At 38.8% G+C, this 19,103-nt stretch overlaps 2 protein-coding genes and 1 long non-coding RNA gene across 11 annotated transcripts in view; 2 read left to right on the top strand and 1 right to left on the bottom strand.

Annotated features, from left to right (window-relative positions):
* The first annotated feature begins 325 nt into the window (after window positions 1–325).
* Window positions 326–2,471, top strand: LOC121736324 (carbonyl reductase [NADPH] 3-like). Of its 4 annotated transcripts, none has more exons than XM_042127435.1 (3): window positions 326–404; window positions 808–1,456; window positions 2,016–2,471. In XM_042127435.1, the coding sequence occupies exons 1-3, from the start codon at window positions 342–344 to the stop codon at window positions 2,225–2,227; spliced, it is 924 nt and encodes a 307-aa protein (XP_041983369.1). In that variant the 5' UTR covers window positions 326–341; the 3' UTR covers window positions 2,228–2,471. The 4 variants fall into 4 exon arrangements, with proteins under 4 accessions (XP_041983369.1, XP_041983372.1, XP_041983370.1 ...); XM_042127438.1 differs by lacking the exon at window positions 326–404 and adding an exon at window positions 411–596; XM_042127436.1 differs by lacking the exon at window positions 326–404 and adding an exon at window positions 411–620.
* Window positions 2,472–2,761: 290 nt separating this feature from the next.
* On the bottom strand, window positions 2,762–18,948 carry LOC121736319. 6 transcript variants are annotated; one of them, XM_042127426.1, is made up of 18 exons: window positions 18,708–18,948; window positions 18,518–18,599; window positions 16,552–16,643; window positions 13,617–13,691; window positions 12,171–12,284; window positions 11,587–11,736; window positions 11,256–11,342; window positions 10,963–11,152; window positions 9,662–9,799; window positions 8,958–9,005; window positions 8,811–8,880; window positions 8,560–8,705; window positions 7,238–7,987; window positions 6,656–6,966; window positions 5,998–6,149; window positions 4,697–4,840; window positions 3,706–3,806; window positions 2,762–3,450 (listed from the first exon to the last, which is right to left on the bottom strand). In XM_042127426.1, the coding sequence occupies exons 3-18, from the start codon at window positions 16,582–16,584 to the stop codon at window positions 3,146–3,148; spliced, it is 2,814 nt and encodes a 937-aa protein (XP_041983360.1). In that variant the 5' UTR covers window positions 16,585–16,643; window positions 18,518–18,599; window positions 18,708–18,948; the 3' UTR covers window positions 2,762–3,145. The 6 variants fall into 6 exon arrangements, with proteins under 6 accessions (XP_041983360.1, XP_041983358.1, XP_041983359.1 ...); XM_042127424.1 differs by lacking the exon at window positions 18,518–18,599; XM_042127425.1 differs by lacking the exon at window positions 18,518–18,599 and having other exon boundaries at window positions 3,706–3,809; window positions 4,700–4,840.
* The window catches only part of LOC121736328, an 18,456-nt gene continuing 16,669 nt past the window's right edge, over window positions 17,317–19,103 (top strand). The window contains exon 1 of the long non-coding RNA XR_006036996.1: window positions 17,317–17,388. This is a non-coding gene — a long non-coding RNA (uncharacterized LOC121736328). The remainder of the gene's footprint in view (window positions 17,389–19,103) is intronic.

The following is a 19,103-nucleotide window of genomic DNA, read 5'->3' as shown; positions in this document are numbered from 1 at the left end:
CACTATAAGAAATCCTTCCTTAATTTTAACGCTTATTTGGTCGGGTGCAAAGTCCTTTATGTGCAAGCATATTTCGTATTTATCGTCGTGTTTTCGCACTGCACTCTCGTTTCGCCAAGGAAAATTTTCCAGCCAGTCAATGGAACGTAGAACAACTTCATCACCAAACATTGGCTTTGGCCACAGAGACATTTTAGTTTTTCCCTTCTGTACAAGTTTTTGAAATTAATTTCAACTTTAGAATGATTTTATTAACCAAATAACAGCAGCTGACGATAACAAAATTTGAGAACAAACAAATGGTTTGTCAAAATGACATTGGCATTCCAAAGTTATGACATATGACAGTTTATTTTTTCTTTGTGACATTATACATATCAGTGGACAGTGACCGGACAAAACTCGTGAGTTGTCGTTGGGATAATAAATTGCACAAAATTATCATAAAAGATATCATAAATTTACTGCTTAATTTTCACAAAGCAGCTTTTTATTTTCACGAGTTCTAACAAACCACTTGCTAATATAATTTCTACGAAATGTAGGTGAAATGAATTGCTTTTCGTTCGAAAATGAAGTAATCCGCAAGTAATAAGGTTATCATGAGGTTATCTTTCAGAGTCAGAGCCACAGAGCACTCAGAGCACCTACAATTTGTTAAAACAATTTGTGGGTACTTTAAGTACTTATTAACGGCCTGCAAGATATGCAAGAAGTGTATGTAATAATGATACATACTAGTACTCACGAACTTAATGCATTTAAAAGGTCAAAGAGTTTGTTCACCTAAAGATTGTTTGCTTTCAGGCTAAGTTCATAATGAACTCCGGTATCGCCGTTGTAACCGGAGCTAACAAGGGCCTAGGATACTCCACAGTTAAACAGCTCTGTAAAAAGTATAAAGGGACAGTCTATTTGACCTCAAGAGATGAAAAACGAGGAATTGAGGCTTTTGAAAAACTGAAAACATCAAGCGATAACTTATATTATTATCAGCTTGATGTAAGCGACGAAAACAGTATAAAAGATTTCTGCAAGCATTTAGAAAAAGAACGAAAAACAATTGACATACTTGTAAACAATGCAGGAGTTCTATTTCTGAAGGATTCCAAAGAGCCAAAATTGTATCAAGCTGAACAAACCGTATTGATTAATTTCTTTGCCCTTGTTAATTTTACGGAAGCAGTTTTGCCATTTATAAACGATAATGCTACTATTGTAAATATCTCGAGTTCTTCAGGTCACTTGTCTAGAGTCTCAGACTCGTTAAGGAGTAGAATAAGCGATCAGAATCTAAGTTTGGATGGTTTGAAAGATTTAATGAAAGAGTACATAGATGATGTGAAACTAAATAAAGAAGACGTAGATAAGGATTGGGGAGAATCCCCATACGTAATCTCAAAAGTCGCCGTAAATGCTTACACGTTTCAACTTAATCGGAGATTGCAAAATAGAGGTAAGAACAAAAAAATAGTAACGTCATCTAGCGATTTTGAAATTAAACTTAGCTACCAATATAACTGTCATTACAAGTAGTATGTTTAGGCTGCGTTTCCACCAGAGATGTGTTGCGAGAAATGTGTTTTTGAGAACCAATAGAATCGCTTTATTCACGTGAGCTTGCCATGCACATCGCTCAGCGCGGCGATGCTATTGGATCTTAAAAACACATTCCACGCAACACAATATCTCTGGTGGAAACGCAGCCTATAATCTAAGGTATTTGTGTTAAAAAAAATACTACTTTTCTGTTGTCTTTTTACTGACCTAACCCTCTAATAAGGATCAGATTAGCTAGGGGACACTAGTCTGTCAAGAAAGTGAAGAAATTAAAAAGTGGCAACATCGTAGTGTGGATGACACTTTCAAATCAATCTAAGAAAAAAGGGATGACACTACGATGTTGCCACTTTTTAATTTCTTCACTTTCTTGACAGACTATTGCATTGTAACTTTTAGGCGATTTCTTTCCATAACACAACTCATTACCGCTCTAAACATGTGCTCATATCCAGGTATCCGAGTAAACTGCGTGCACCCCGGCTACGTAATCTCCGACATGACGCGCGGCGGCGGCAAGGTGACTCCCGACCTGGCTGCGGAGCTGGTGGTTACGGTTGCCATGGAAACCGCTGGAGGCGTGTATGTATGGTCCAACGGCCAGCGAGTTCCGTGGGATGGCGCAGACCCTAGAGGCTACATCGATAACTCCGCCAAAGTTGTATAACCTTCCCTGTAGACTTAGCATGGTCACCATAGAAGCGGTTTCCTTTTTTCCTTTTACGAAAAAATAGACAAAGTGACGGATTGACAAAATAATCCGCCATTTTATCTTTCTTTTCCGTTTCTAATGTTGTTATGCTAAGCCTGCTGATAGACCTATGCATCCGTATTTTCAAGAGATCGCGGACAGTACATGCAAACATACATACATACTGGTCAAAGTAAAGTTTGATAAAAACTTAGGTAAACTTGTGTTTTATTTCTCCAACGCTCTTCATTTTGTTTTTTTCTACCATATTATAGCATTGAGCATTTAACTGTAATTAACACTTATTTTTTTGATTCTTAATCGTTAAGCTCTATTTCCGTCCAGGCGTAATGATTTGCAATAAATTCAAATACTGTATCCCATTGAAAATATTGTATCGTCTTTCTTTATCTCGAAATTTTGAAAACAATTTTTGTTTTACATATTTTAATAATTTAGAAAATACATTCAAAACACATGGAATGAAAGGTGTTGCAGTAAAAGAATGAATAATTCTTCAATTTTAATCATCGTTTCAGTGAATAACGGCTCAATTAGATACAAAATCGAACCATATCGGCGTCGCATTGCATTTTGTTATATAGAAAAAATATTCTCGTAATCGGGTATCTAGCGCGCAACACGAATATACATACATCGCGAGACCGCCAAGAAATATAATAACTGGGGGCGGACCGAAACCGAGATAAAAAAAAATAAAAATGTTCAATAAAAATAATTCATTTTTTTCTTTTTAAATAAAACAAATATGTTAATTTATTTTACAAATTTTTGTTATCATATTTCTCTCGTTAAAATATGCTCTCTTAATACAAAGATTTCTCGATCACATCGTCAACGGAAAGTGGGCGTGGGGGTCCGCTGGATTGCACGTTACTTGGCGTCGATGCACTCCGCGGGGTGCTGCGACGCGCCGGCGGGGGCGAAGCCCGGGGGCAGGGGGATGGAGTTGTACGGGGGGAGGGGCCAGGGGGCCTTGGGGGGCGGGGCCCACTGGGGTTTGGGGCCCTGGAGGCCGAGCTGGTTGAAGCGCGCGAACAGCTCCTGCTGCTGCTGGGAGAGTGTGGCGGGCGCGGGGGCGGCGGGGGCGGGGGGCTTGCCGAAGTTCACCGACGTGGACATGATGGCCGGGTCCATCTGGGTCCAGTCCGAGTACATGGCGCTGTTTGTGTTGTACCCTGGAGTGTGGAGGTGTGCGTTTAGTATCCGTGCAAAAAAAATGGAACCTAGACTTATTCGTTTAAACTAGGAATTCCGACGTCTAAATAGTGTAACCGGCTATTACAGAACGCTTAAAAATACGCAAACAGTTAACATATCAAGTATACGAGTGTCGATTGTATTTGCACGCTTAAAACGCTCTAACAATGTAGAACCGAACTGTCACCGTTACTACCATTATACTTATAAGATAAATAATTTAGAATGTTTACCCTGGTGATGCGGCATGGGCTGCGGTGGCGCGGCGCCGAAGCCGGCCATGTGTGCGAAGCCCGGCGGTGGCAGGCGCGCGCGACGACGGTCCACAGAGTCGCTGAAAACACATACAATTCAATAAAACAAAATAATTCCACGTTTTAGGCAGCCCCTAAATTTTTATTTATTGCACAACTTATTTAATAATAGGATTGAAAGGCGGACGCGTTCAATATTAACCCTAGACGGTCGATAATATTGCACAATACGTGATATTTCACAATAAAATTGATCGTCTTAACCAGTGATTCCCAAAGTGGTCCAGGTGGACCCCCAGGGGTCCACGCGAGACTAGACGGCGGTCTACGTTGTCTATGTTAGCCCTGACAAAAAATTGAGGTCCAGAATAGGCGGATGTCCATGTTAATTAATTTGGTTAGCAGTGAAGAACTTTTGTGTAAGCTTGATCTCGCTTATTAGAAAGCATAGGCCATGGATGGCGAACCCTGCCTTATCAACGTGCCACTTTTCTAAATAATCAGTAATATGTCATAGACGTGCCATCAAATAACAATATTTTTCTTTGTAATCCTGACGCGCATATTAAAAAGTATAATGTCCCTAGCCTAACTTGACACTTATTTGTAGAATAACTTGGTTCACCATCCCTGGCATAGGCGGATAATTTGTTGAAGAGCACAGTGACTGTTACTTAAAATAATAGCAAGTTTCATGGATTGGTATTGTGGGGGGGCTTAGGGGGACCGCAGTATGACCCAATACCTTAAGTGGGCCACGAAACAAAGGAGTTTTGGAACCTCTGGTCTAAACTCTAACATGATTGGGTTATTGCCTGCACCCCGGTCCCCGACGTACTTCGGTTTAAAAACAACAGTTTTGAAATTGCTACTTACCCAGTTCATCCACTCATGTCTTCAACTATTTTTATGTTTATCAAGGTTACATAATAAGGGGGTTGTCTACCGTAATTAAAAAATATATGCATACCCAGAGACGTGGTTCATCATCATCTCCGTCTCCATCATTTCGGCCAGCGCCTTCTGCGTCTCCTTGAAGGGGTCGAAGTCGAGGTCGTCGTCCCCGTCGCCGGAGGCGCGTAAACTCTCGCCGCCTCGCATGTTGTTCATCCTGCTGAGTTAACCATTAACTGTTACACACCTTCTTTACTTATTGACAACACAAGAACTAAGGGCCAGGCCACAACACTGCGTTGCAGCGTCGTGTCGCAAAAACAACATTGCACAGATATGCGATGCGATGTCGCAACGCAAAAATTTCATATAGTATAGCACTTTTTACATCGGAAATTTTCACGATGCGTTGTGCGGCGTCGCAGATTTATACGATGTGACGCCGCACCGCAGTGTTGTGGCCTGGCCGTAACAGTACACTCAATATGTTTAACCATTAACATAAAAATTAGAATTAAGTAGAATTTAATGAAAATGGAAATTTTCGTGCGATATTTCACAGCCTTGCTGCTATTTTGTCATAGTTGCTCAATGAAATTAGTCAAAAATATACTTAGTATGGAGCAACCAGACCTTTCATTACCTGATATCATATAACAGAGTTTTTATGGTTTGTTAACGCTGTATCGACAGCGTTAACAAACCATAAAATCTCTGGCGACACGGGATATAACCCAAGAGCCAGCAACAGACGTTAGTCATTTTATGAAGGCTAAAAGTTTTTCTTTCAGCTTTCCAGCTTTCAACAAAAAAACTTTCATCTATAGATAGAGGTAGAAGCCTCCAGCGACTACGGAGTTTGAGTTGCGGTTTCTTTAGGCTGGTTTTATCGCTAAGCGTTTTGAGCGCGTGCGGTAGAATATGTATGGGGTAGTAGTAGCGTTTACGCTTAGCGATAAAACCAGCTTTAGGAGGCATTAGCTTTGTCAACACTGTGCCTTTTTCTGTTCGGCAAGGGCGTGCGTTATAGCGTAGTCAACAGCGAACGTGAGGCATGCCCGCGACGCATGCCCTCTGACCGTATCCAAAACTTTCGCTTTGTTATTAAAAATTTCCACCGTAACATTGATACTTACATACATACAGAGCAAGTTAAATAAAAGCTTTTAAAATTACAGTTGGTGTTGCGTTCGTTGACGCATTCAATTATTGAATGCGCCAAATCGAAAAGATTAAAGAAGATGACGAAAATTTAAGACGAAAGCGCATAGTGTGGACAAAGCTATTAAGTTACCTAACTTTCTTTAAAGTATAAATCTTATTTTTTTTATGCAGGCTAATTCTAGGAATTTCCTCTTCATAGTCCTCAACTCTTACCTCTTGTGCTCCATCTCTAGGCGGTCTGCGTGCAGCATGTGCGGGTACTCGCGCGGTGGCGGCGGGCGGTCGCGCGACAGTCGCAGCTGCTGCGCCTTGTGGAAGTCCGTGAAGAACTTATCCATCGTCTCCGCTTGGTACCGACCCTCGCTCTAGTGGTCAGATAGACTATGATTAGGAGATGACAAAGATAGGTTGCCTAAACCCATCTTGCTTCGCCATCAGTACGGTGCGGATGGAGCGACGTCAATTATAATTTGTCAGGCGCAGAATATCGTTCCAGCGCACGCAGTACCATAGAAACCAATACAAAGCAACGAATCCGTCCGCTCCGATTCCGATCCGGCGCGCACCTTAAGGTTCTGACTAACAGAGCATGATGACAAGACGATAAGTCTAGAGTTATTATACTGTAAAGCTAAGAAGAACCTTTATTTATTTAGACATGGACGATTGAAAGTGTAGTACACGCAAAATTAAATCAATTTCAGAATCGTTGTCAAATCATATTATTAGAACCATTGAAACTACATGGGTTTTTTTTTTTAAATTTGTCCCACTATAATTTAATTAATAAGGATATTAACAGTTTTATCGACAACATTAGAGAAAAAATTATCAATAGGTTCTAAATAAATTAACTAAATAATATACTCACAACGGCCTGTGCATTATCGAATCCGTTCATAAGACCGGACTGCATCTGTTGGTTCTGCATTTGCATCTGATTGTGAAGCATGTAGTCCCCCAGAGCATTGACACCCATAGAGTTGGTCATATTGGTCATATTGGACATGTTGGACATGTTATTGATCATCGGGTTGGAGATGGGGTTAGCGGAGAGCGAGTTGACTGACATTGTGTTTGTGAGGTTATTCGACATTGTGTTCGCTAAGCCGGCTGCCATAGAATTGTCTATTCTCATACCGAACGGTGGAAGCATATTGTGATTTGGATGATAATTAGCACCTGAAATAAGTCACAGTTAAAACTATTTACATCCTTAAATAAGTTTAAATAGACAACAAAAAACCGTACGATACCATTTATCTTATGTAACAGCTAGAATACACAAGTCACCAAACAGATGAAATTTTTTAAGGCCTAACCCTATCTGACCCATTCACTCACGCATGAATTTTCATCATCTTGTTTCCATAGGTCTGTGTTCTTAAAACTGATGTGTTTGGTGTCTAGTAGACATTTTCCGATACAAATACTAAGATATTTAGAGACTTACCTAATAATTCACTAGCGTCTAGTCCTATACTGGATGTGGGCATATAGTGTTTTGGTTCCACCATAACATTATGCTGTCTGTTCAACATTTCATTCTGTCTCATAAGTAAACTGCTACGGTTGCGTTCTCTTAACAACATTTCCTTCTGTTCCATTAAACTTTGATTAATTTGACTAATTTGCCTATCATTACTTAGATAACTCATGGAATCTCTGTCTAGCAGTCCGTACCCGTTCGCTAGGGGGCTCTTAATATTATGTGGCAATAGATGATTATTGTCTACGAGCCCGGCGAGCATTTCTCTATGCCTCTGCATCATCATCACCTCGTTGTTTGCATCGTTCAGTAGATTATGTGTGTTATCATCGTCGAGTAGGCTGTGATCACTGTTATCTAAGAGGTCATGATTTTCTAGAAGACTGTGTCTATCTGATTCTAATTCGTCTAACTCATTTGATAGATAGCTCTGTTGTGTGTCGTTTTCGAATACTGAACTGTGTTGTACCTGCATGCCGTTCTCGAGTTTGTCATGCGTCGTTTCGACGTCACTGGCCTCGTTTGAAATACTGTTGCTATTTTTCTGTTTCTGTTTGCTATCTGATTTATTCTTTTTGCTAGTCTGACCGTTTGTGATACTGTTGTCCTTATTGCTTCTATTCGGTTTGCTTTCTGTGTGTTCTTTTGTATTTTTACTTTGAGATTGTTGTGGGGGACTGGAAGATTCTGATGTACCGTTTTCGTGCGCTTTAACTGAAAAAAAAATACAAATATCATTTGTAAAATATTGATACATCTGTTCAACATAGTACGAAGAATACAGACAGATACACTTTCGCATTGGAATATTACTATTATAGACTAGAATCTAGATGTGCCACGCGGCTTCGCCCGCGTAATTTATATAAATAGCCTATGTCCTTCACGTGGTCTATTCTTCATGTGCGCCAAATAAGATAAAAATTGCTCTAGTAGTTCTTAAGATAATAAGAAATTTCAAATAATTTCCCCCGTTTTTTTTCCACATTTTCCTCTATTTCTTCGCTCCTATTAGTTTTAGTGTGATAAAATATAGCCTATAGCCTTCCTCAATGAATGGGCAATCTAAAACTGAAAGATTTTTTTTTAAATCGGACCAGTAGTTCCTGAGATTAGCGCGTTCAAACAAACAAACAAACTCTTCCGCTTTATAATATTAGTAAGTATAGATTTTACAATGATAAAGTTATATGTATACCTAAACCTACCTAAAGTAATGAATGATAATATAAGGTTAGCTAAGTGCATCATAAGCCTCGTCACAATTTAAAAAAAAAGTTACACACCTTGTGTCTGTATGGGTTTGGGGCTGGTCTGTTTCCGGGCGGGACTGTCGGTGGGCGGGGAGGAGCCGAGGCTTGGCCACGCCTCCTTACCGTTGACGCTATTACTGCTGCTAGTGCTGTTACTGTTTACAGAGTCTTTTTTCGATCTGAAAATAATTAAAAGTTAAAAACGATATCCTTGGGTAGCTGAGTTGGGTAATGTGACAATGATGCATTGTATTGGTAAAATAAAAGCAAAGAATAAAACGTACCTAGATGTATTGACTATATTTATTTGAGACGAAGTAACCACTGTCGTAGGTATGAAGTTTGATTGAGTACCTGAAAAGAAACAACATTCATCACCTTGGCTTACGAAATACATTTGACCCGGACGAATATAAAAAAAATACACTTACCATTACCATCCTTAGAGCTGCCCTTTTCTGAATTCGTACTAGACGTTCCTGCAAAATAAAATCACATTTAAGTTCAGTCCAAATTCACATTCAAGTTTAATCCGTATCAAAAACTCTTTGTGGTAATCTCACAAAAACTGTATAATTTTTGCGCGAAACCTTATCCTACAGGCATTAGCCATAATCGTGAACCAATACAAGCTTATACAAAGGTGTTTAGGGACATATTGACAACATTTTAGATTCAGCCCTGTCGGACAGAAGAGTGAGCAGGGAAGTGGGCAGCACGAGAATGTAACTCGCGCTGGCACTCATCATGCCGCTATCGCTGCCTGACGCGACAAGTATGAAAGCTGAGTGTAAACGCTTACTCGCGTCGTTACTTCCGCTGTAGCATTCAGGGCAATATTGCCGGCAGCGCGATGGGTAGCGGCAGTGGCTGAATCTTAGACGGACCGCAAATTGCACTCGGGACCGACTGCACTAGAGCAGTCGCGTTGAAATTGGCACCAACCACACAAGAACTGCTTGAGCGGTCCGTGTATTGCGGATATGAATTTAGTAGATCGCCATGCGGCGACGCCTTTTGCAGTCGCTTTCGACTGCAAGATGCCGTCCGTCTATGGCAGGCCTAAACGTCCATATCGCTTTCTGCTTGTCGCGTGCAGGGGGGAGGGCGGAGGGACTGTGCCTCTGAGACCTACCGTCGGCCGGGGGGCGGTCATCGGTCCGCTCGGGCCGGTCGCGTGTCGCCTGCAGCAGCTGCTGGTGCAGCCGCCGCTCGTACACCTGGTGCAGGCCCGCGTGCATCTCCTCCTTGGTGAACGACGCCTTCGGATCACCTGGAGCGTAATGGAGGTGATGAAAGATACTTGAGACAAAGCATTATGATATTACTAGCTGTTGCCCGCGACTTCGTCCGCGTGGACTTCAGTTTATAGCGCGCGATGTCAACAATATTTGGTGTCAAAAGCTTTTATAAAAAAACCCTGGTACCCCTTAAATCAAAACAGCTGTGCAGTGTGCACATAATATTTCATTTTTTTAAATTAAACTTTATAATATATTATGCCAAATTTTGAAGCTTATTTAGCCCTCCAATTACACAACTTTACCCATAAACTATTTATCATTGATAGGTTTTAGGTTACGTCACTGTATATATAATATAATATAAAGTACTGACTTATTAAATAACGTAAAAAAGAAATAACAATCGAAAAAAATCGAAACTCGAACTTACGATGATACCACCTCTTATAGAAAGATGTTGGGCAAGCGTTAGCGCGATGTAAGAGACGCAAGGCGCCATCTAGTATGAATTTTTGGAACTAACTTAATTTGAACAAATTTTCGTATTTTCACCCCCTTACAACCCTTTTTTCCAGTATAAAAGTAGCCTATGTCCTTTCTCAGGCTTTAGACTATCTGTATACAAAATTTCATTACAATCGGTTCGGTAGTTTTGGCGTGAAAGCGAGACAGACAGGCAGACAGACAGACAGACAGACAGAGATACTTTCGCATTTATAATATTAGTATAGATTATTTTTTTGGCTTTTGGCACTGACACCGAGGGTGTAATTTGCCACATACAAAGGTAATATTCTTCTTACAATATTTTTATCAACGTTTTACTATATCGTCAAGTCTAAAGTCTAGTCAAAGTCAAAACAGTCAAGGAGTCAAGTTGGTCAATTCAGTAAAGTGGTAGATGAACAAAAACAACAGCACTCTTTCACATTCCCGGCAAAACTCCCATTATGATATTTAAGACGTATGACATTCAGTTTTCTTTAATATGAACTTGATTAAGTTGCCACCAAAATGACCACGAGGTTCAAAAACGAAATCGATTAATTTTAAACTTTATTGTAATTAGCTTTAGCAACTTGGTCTAATGCTCTGTCCTATTATAGAATTGTTACAATTTTATTTTCAACTTTCGAATAAGCTAATAAGTTGTCATATATTGTAAACCAATCTCTGTCCATTCTTAACTAACCTAGTTCGTGCAGATACATGCAGTCCGGTTTTGGACATGGCTGGTTCTTCATGAAGTTCGCGCAGTACTTGGTAGTGCCCAACGAGCCCTTCAACACCCTTCCGTCTAGCGTCACATTGTTCACGCCCTGTATAGCCCGCAACGCGTCCGCGCTCGACACATACGTCACGTACGCCGACGCCGACGGACCCTGCGATAATATACTTTATCATAACAGGTATAAAGGTTATTTTGGATAAATTCTATATATTTTGAAGTCAGTTTTAAGGACTATTATAAAGAGAAAATTATACCTGTGACCCCGCATACGCCGTACTTTGGTTTATAACTACTTTGTGAATTTTGCCATATTTCCCAAAGTATTCTTGCCGTTTGAGAATCTGAAACAAAAGCATATAAATTATTTATTTATACGTCATGTTGTTACGTGTGCGTGTACGTCGAATACGTTTACATCTGCGTATAACCACACATAAAAATTGAGCGTGTGTGCATAATCATTGCTATTTGCGAGTGTGTGAGCGCAGCGTCTGCATGATCTGCACGACGCGCACGTTTGCGAGCGCTCGCCGCGACTGTTATGTGTGTGTGTGTGTGTGTGTGTGTGTGTGTGTGTGTACAAACCTCGGCGTCCGCGAGCCGCACGGGCAGCCCCACGACGAACACGAGGTTGTTCTGCACGACGCGCACGTTCGCGAGCGCCCGCCGCGACTCGAGCGTCTTGTTGCGACGCTTCTGCTCGCGCGCCTTCTTCTCCGTCTTTATCGCGGCAACCTGCAACAGTTAATTATGGTATCACTCCTAAATCATTGTACATTAGAAAAAATCTTATTCTATAACCTTTTTTTTTTAATTTTGACTTATTAACGATCCAACGAAATTATCGTTCATATCGCTTAAGTAAATTGTTCTCTTGTCTTTTTTTTTTAAGAAATGATAACGATCCTATGCCGGTCTTTTTGGTCCTTAAAGCTGGGCTTGGTTTTTTCTAATAAATCATGATTAAACAGATTAGTCAAAAAAATATATAATTGTAAATTTCTTACAGAAAGTTTTTACAAATACTGTTTGTCACAACTAATGTCCTAAGGACCTGAAGATAACATGAGATGGGTGTCATTATAGATAGGAAGAGGAGACATTTGAGCAGCGACTATCAACTCAGTATGTGTTTGCACTATTATCCGTCTGCACCAGATTTATCTTACCTGTTCTTGACTGAGTGGAGTAAAATCTGCCGGATTTTCCGGATACGCCTTCCGGCACGCCGGACACAGCCCGTTTTCGCCTTCCCGAATTCTGTTCCAGCAAAACCGGCATATCTGAAAACGAAATTCATTTAAAATAATCTACATTATGTCCCTTACTCACTATTAGTATCAACTTTGATACTAATGTTTGTCAATAATGTAAAGATTATTTTATTATTATTGTCGTTATCGAAAGAAATGCGTTTGCCCCTTCCAAGTCTATAAGAAACACTTATCCACTTATAATAAAAACACGTACTATCACATACATCATGATAAGAACAATAATCCTTGACAATGACATTTGCTAAGACAATTTGGTCAGTCAATAAACAGATAAATATTTTAATAAGCATATATTTGAATAATATTATAAAGTTTTGATAAAGTTAAACAAAGCGTGACATACAAATAAGATCTTATATCTAACTACTTATATCATACTTTTAAGGAGCAAATAATATTATTATTATAATTAGAAGTTAAGAAATAGTGTTGACTGTTGAGTGTTTTCTGTGAAATTATTTTTGTGGATTTAAATTAAAAACTAATTAATGAGTTTTTATATTATAGTTTTCATTAGTTTGGCATTGAAATATCAAATACCTTTCAACTAAGTGCATTGTTTAGAATTTGTTAATTCGTTTTTGTTATATTTTTGTGGCATTTAAATTCTTAGTAAAAACTTTGCAATTACATAGATCACTAAGTTCAGACTGGATGTTTTGTATTACTAACACAACATTACGGGTATTAATAATGATACTCTTTATTATTGTGTAAATAAATAATCGTGACAGTTATAGCGTAATCACAGTCCAAAATAGTCCAGTGAATAGTCAAAACTGAGTAATTTAATAAGAAAACCTGTTTCGATAAAAGTATTACGATACCTGGCTTTATTTTGATACTTATAAGATCTGCAGATTTATTTTTAGCTCATTACTAATCAGAGCAAATAAGATATCTATAAAAACAAAGTGTTGATGTTAACATTAAAATGTATGTAAATAATAAGAAAACATAAAATGTAACAATACTATTTAACAAATATAATATTATTTTATCTATCTTTTTTAGCCTACAATGTAAAAAGGGAGTGTCTACAGCACATTTAGGGTATTTTTAATTAATTCTGTAAGAGTAAATTCTTACTTATTATTATTGTCATTACTCATTATAATAATAGAAGACAAAATTTAAAACAACAGTGTGTGTGTAAAACAGTGGACATTTTTACTCTAATTCTTAAGTTTTGTAGACACAGGTCTGTTTGTAGACCAAACAGGTCTGGACAAACTGTAAATGTTTTGTTTATCTGGGTAACAGTCACACATATTTTTTTTCAAGAAATTAAGAGACCAGAATGGTATGAAGCTACTGTACATATTATGTATTACTTACTTGGTATCCACATGTGCACGGGTAAAAGTGGAGATCGTCCACCTCCAGAGGTTCCATACACAGGGGACATTCCGCCTGCAAAATATAACAACTTTAGTAATACTAGCTAAAAGCCGAGCTTTGTGAGGGCTCGCGTCGTCACACCTTGATTGATCTATATATAAAAAACCTTGACTAACTGCTGATTTAATCTACATATAAATAAAAAATACTATGTTAAAGCACAAATCAATAGGCGTGATAGTTTTTCCGTAAAGTGTCCCACAAAATGTACAGATTATGGGATATACTAGGGCTCGCTTCGCCCGCCCTGATTAACAACTTTCATGTGCCATAAGTGTTATAAATCATAATCATACCATGGATTATATTTAAAAGATACTCTTAATTACAGACTTGATTCAGACTTAATTAATAGCATAGACTTTAACAGCTGGTTTCTTGCCATTTTTTTTATTAAATAAGGGGGCAAACGAGCAAACGGGTCACCTGATGGTAAGCAACTACCGTTGCCCATGGACACTCGCAACATCAGAAGAGCTGCAGGTGCGTTGCCGGCCTTTTAAGAGGGAATACGCTCTTTTCTTGAAGGTTTGCAGGTCGTATCGGTCCGGAAATACTGCTGGTGACAGTTCATTCCAGAATTTGACAGTGCACGGCAGAAAGTTACGCGAAAAACGCACTGTGGAAGACTGCCACTCATCAAGGTGATGAGGATGGTATGTTTTTTGCGTGGCACGATAGCAAAAAGTTGCAGGTGGTATGATTCCGAACAATTCCTCAGAGCACTCCCCGTGATACAACCGATAGAGGATGCAGAGTGAAGCTACATCTCGTCGTAATTCCAGGGGGTCCAAGCTGTTTGAAACACTATGGCAGTCAACAATTCGAGCGGCCCTTCGTTGGATACGTTGGTATTTTGGCGCCCCTGCCCAGAGATGAGAACAATATTCCATATGAGGCCGAACCTGCGCCTTGTAGAGTTGTAGGCGTTGGTTCGGACTGAAGTACTGTCTCGCTCTGTTAAGAACACCAAGCTTCTTCGAGGCTAATTTGGCCTTACCCTCTAGATGATATCGGAACTGGACTTCGCTCGATATGTTGACGCCAAGCATCTCAATGCTAGAAGAGATGGTTAAAGATCTGCTCTCGAACGAGGATAAACGACCATTGGTGACTTTTTCGTGGTGAACGCGTGTCTTGGCGGGGTTGAATTGGACTAAGTTACATTTACCCCATTCAGAGACCTTCTCCAATGAATTCTCCACCTTAGACACAAGTTCGTTTCGACTCTCAGTGACATTTTGCCGAGAAATATTATTGGAGCCGGTATATACAGCATCACCTGTACTATCATCTGCATAGCAATGAATGCCGTTGGTTTGTAACATGTCATTGATATGCTGTATGAATAGAGTAGGCGATAGCACACTGCCCTGAGGGACACCAGCATCAACAGACTGAGTTTCCGAGCATTCGCCGTCAATGCTTCTGTCTGCAAAGAAACTAGTGACCCACTTACATAATTTCTCGGGCAGCCCGTATGATGGAAGCTTTGATAGCAGCGCTTTATGCCAAACCCGATCAAAGGCCTTCGCAATGTCCAAACTAACAGCCAATGCCTCTCCCTTCGACTCAATTGCCTGAGCCCAACGATGAGTCAGGTATGCCAAGAGATCACCAGCCGAGCGACCCTTACGGAACCCGTATTGTTTGTCGCTTAGCAATCCCTGGCCGTCCAAGTATCGAAGAAGCTGGCTATTGATAATGGATTCCATTATCTTCGAGAAGAGAGAGGTTATAGCGATTGGTCTGTAGTTGGAAGGATTTGAGCGATCACCTTTTTTGGGGATCGGGTGCACCAAGGCTGTCTTCCAGGAAGCCGGGACGATGCCAGTGGAATATGAGAGCCGAAAAAGACGCGCCAAGACCGGAGCCAACTCTGGAGCACACTTTTTCAACACAATAGGCGGGATTCCGTCAGGCCCACTCGACTTTTGGATATCAAGGGAACAGAGGGCAATTTTACATAATATTAGATTAAAAATATCAGTCTAAGGGCCTTCGCTGAGTTAAGCGTGCGCCCGGCGCGGCTAACCGCGAGGCATGCTTGTTTCATGTCATCCCATAGAGCAGCGCTACGTTGAGGAGGGTCAGCCGTCGCACGATTACTATGGCGAGCGCTCGGTGCGGGCGGCCGCGCGAGCACATGCTCAACGCAGCGAACGCCCTTTCATTGCTTTTTGCAGTATTAAAAAATCGGCAAATTGCGAGACGAACCCGCGCACGAAGTGTTTCATACCGTTTTCTAGGATTCCGTACCCAAAGGGTAAAAACAAAAAAATACTAAGCCTGGAGACAGACAAACAGCTGTCGGATTTTCAGAGAAAATTTCGAAAAGTCAGAATTCTCAATTCATAAAAAATTTCAGAGCCTAGCTATAGTGGTTTTTAAGATACAGCCTGGAGACAGACTGACGGACAGGGATCACAATCTTAGTAATAGGGTCCCATTTTAACCCTTTGGGTATGGAACCCTAATAAAGATTAATCTTAAATTTTGTTATTCTCGCTACAGCTCCAGAACAGCTGAACCGATTTGGCTGATTTTTGTCTTGATATATTGAGATACAGCCTGGAGACAGACAGATAGACATTGAAGTCTTAATTCGACCTTTGAAGCGGAGGAATTCTGGCCGACTGATGTGGTCTACCGAAGGTTCCGGGGAAGACTCCGGAATGAAGCGCGCGTCACGTCGCCGATAACTCGTGATAAAGTGTAGTTATTAAGTGTATATAATTTATATGTATGTTAGTCATTAAGTTATATATCGTATGGGCCTATGTAGCCTGCTATAAATAAATAAAATAAATAAATTAATAGGGTCCCGTTTTTACCCTTTGGGTATGGAACCCTAATTCTTTATTACTTTTACCTGTTCTTCTCCACTCTGATTCAGCACTGACATCCTAGACCCAGAGCCAATTGTTTTGTACTTTGCACCGAAAAGCAAGGAACCTCCACAATCTGAAAATTCCAGAACATTAACATTCTAGCTGTAAGCTTTAAAATTTAGTTTCTATCATATTACCATATGTCTACTGGAGTTGTGTCTTGAGCTACACATACTAACATTTTGAATACCCTTTCAAGTATTATAAAGTCTTTACTAGTTGTGTTAAAAGTTATTACTTTATACTCAGCTTGTTTTATGTTCTAATGATAACTATTGATGATGATAGTTAGAATGTAAGATCATAATAGTATTATATAATAATGATATTAGAAAGGCACATGCAGGGGTCACTTTTGAGCAATATGCCACCAACATTATCACAATTACCATGTTTTTATGTAATCATGTGTTATTCTGTAATTTGCATTTTTTTAAACTCCACTGACAACTATATTTTAATTTAACAGGCTTAGTTGCTATTATTTTACTCTTATGCTGTAATCAATTCTTCTAGAAACAATTTTGGTCTTCATAATATGAATGTTGACTTTTTAACATATTTAAAGGGTCAATTAAGTGATAAAATATTATTATTTACATAATTACTCACAAAATTACTGTTAAACAAAACATACAACATCCTCATTATTACTTAATATCTGAATTAAAAGCCTTACAATTAATAAAAATAGAATTACCTTGGATTGTTAATTAATACTATTTTTCACAGGCTGCGACCAGCCTGAAGTTTTGGAGGGGGTCACTCACTAGTCACTACACTAAAAATTTATCGCTGTTATAGGATAACTAGAAAATGTCTATAACAGCTTTTAACATTTGGCAAGATTTTGAGATTTTTCAATTTGACCTTAGATTTTGGAGGGGGTCATGTCCCCTGTGACCCCCCCCCCCCCTTCAGATCGCGCCTGATTTTTCATTGCATAATTAATGAAAAGTATATTGTTTAAGTTTGTTGTTATTTTATACTGAATAGGCAGAAATTCAGTAATCAGATTAAAGTTTATGTCTTTCTCATACACACAAATATATTGCTAATCCGTTTCATATTATATGTGCATGAAAAACAACAATATTTTGCAAGTAAAAGAGACAAGCTGTGAAAGTCCAATGGACCAATTTATCTCTGTCCTGCAACTAGACTATAGTATAAGTTATACTGTTCATTAAAATATATTATTGTCTTATGTTATTATTTGAAGTATTGTTTTAATGTGCTTTGTGCAATAGAACATGTTTTTTTTGTTAATTTGTGACAACTTTCTTATTGCTGTTAACATTAAATTATTTATACGGTAAAAATTATACATTTCTAGAAAATTCTTAAATGTTTGTAACATATCAATAGCTAAATGGTTATACTTTACTACTGTTTTCTAGATGAGAGCTGTTTTACCTTTCTTTATTATAACCAGTTTTGATGTACCTACTGGTTGTAAAGTAAGAAAGAAGATTGTAAAATATAATTTTTATTCAATAAGATACTTGTATTTAATGTATAATATGTCATTTCTATTGTTTTCACAAGAAACAACACAAAACAAAGAAAATCTCAGTGTATTCAACACAAAACACTGTGCAAAGTTTTGAAAACAAAGTAGAATATTGTGAGGTAGTATAAGTAGGCCCAACAAACTTGTTTTTTTTTTAAATATCTGATAAGATACCATTTTATGTTTCCATTTAAGGGCTATTTACTAACCATTCCAGTGATTATAAAAACAATTAATAGAATAGATTGAATCTGCAATGACTCAACCTAGCTTTGACAAGTTCACTATTTGACATTTTGAGGAAGAAAAAACAATTCAGTTTTCGCTTCTATGTGAATCTGGAAAACGGCATACGTAATCACTTTTGCTCTAAACATCAAAATAACAAGATAGGGCACTCATAACGTCGTTAACGTTGCATTATATGTACCTACTTTTACGCTAAACGTACGTCCGCCAGCTGCTATTCAAGGAATATGTGGCATAAGTCAAACTTTCATTTCGTTCAAGGATGCACTAAAAATAATTATAAACACTCGAGACACAACATAATACACTGAGAAAAACTGTGCTTTCAAAGATCGGTAAACCATACCCGTTTAGTAGAAATAAATCGATGTTTACCTTACGTCTTCTCTTATAGCAAATCTTTTCTATTGCTGAACCAAGACTGCTAACCCTTCCGCTAGGATCGAAGATGAATCCTTTAGAAGAGACCAATAATAGGTCCACGATTCAGTTTAAATTAAAATGCAAAGCTGAAATAAATAAACTGCCCCGTAGATTTTTTCTGCGAGTTACTATACATTTGTTTTATGAAATGGCCTAATCTTTTTACAAGATTCCGTTCTGTGATTCCATAGACAAGTTTCTTTTTTTTAATTTCAAACATGAGTAATTTTTCTTTGTCAGGCATAGACAAATATATTTTTTTATATCCATGACTACACAAAAGAATGCAAACATTACTGACTGTTTACCATCTGTTTACAATGATTTTATAGTCTGTCAAAAAAGTGA

The sequence above is a fragment of the Aricia agestis genome, chromosome 19 (assembly GCF_905147365.1).
Source record: "Aricia agestis chromosome 19, ilAriAges1.1, whole genome shotgun sequence".
Classification (NCBI taxonomy): Eukaryota; Metazoa; Arthropoda; class Insecta; order Lepidoptera; family Lycaenidae; genus Aricia; species Aricia agestis.
Note: the sequence above shows the minus strand (reverse complement) of the source record. Positions and strands in the feature narration are given on the sequence as shown.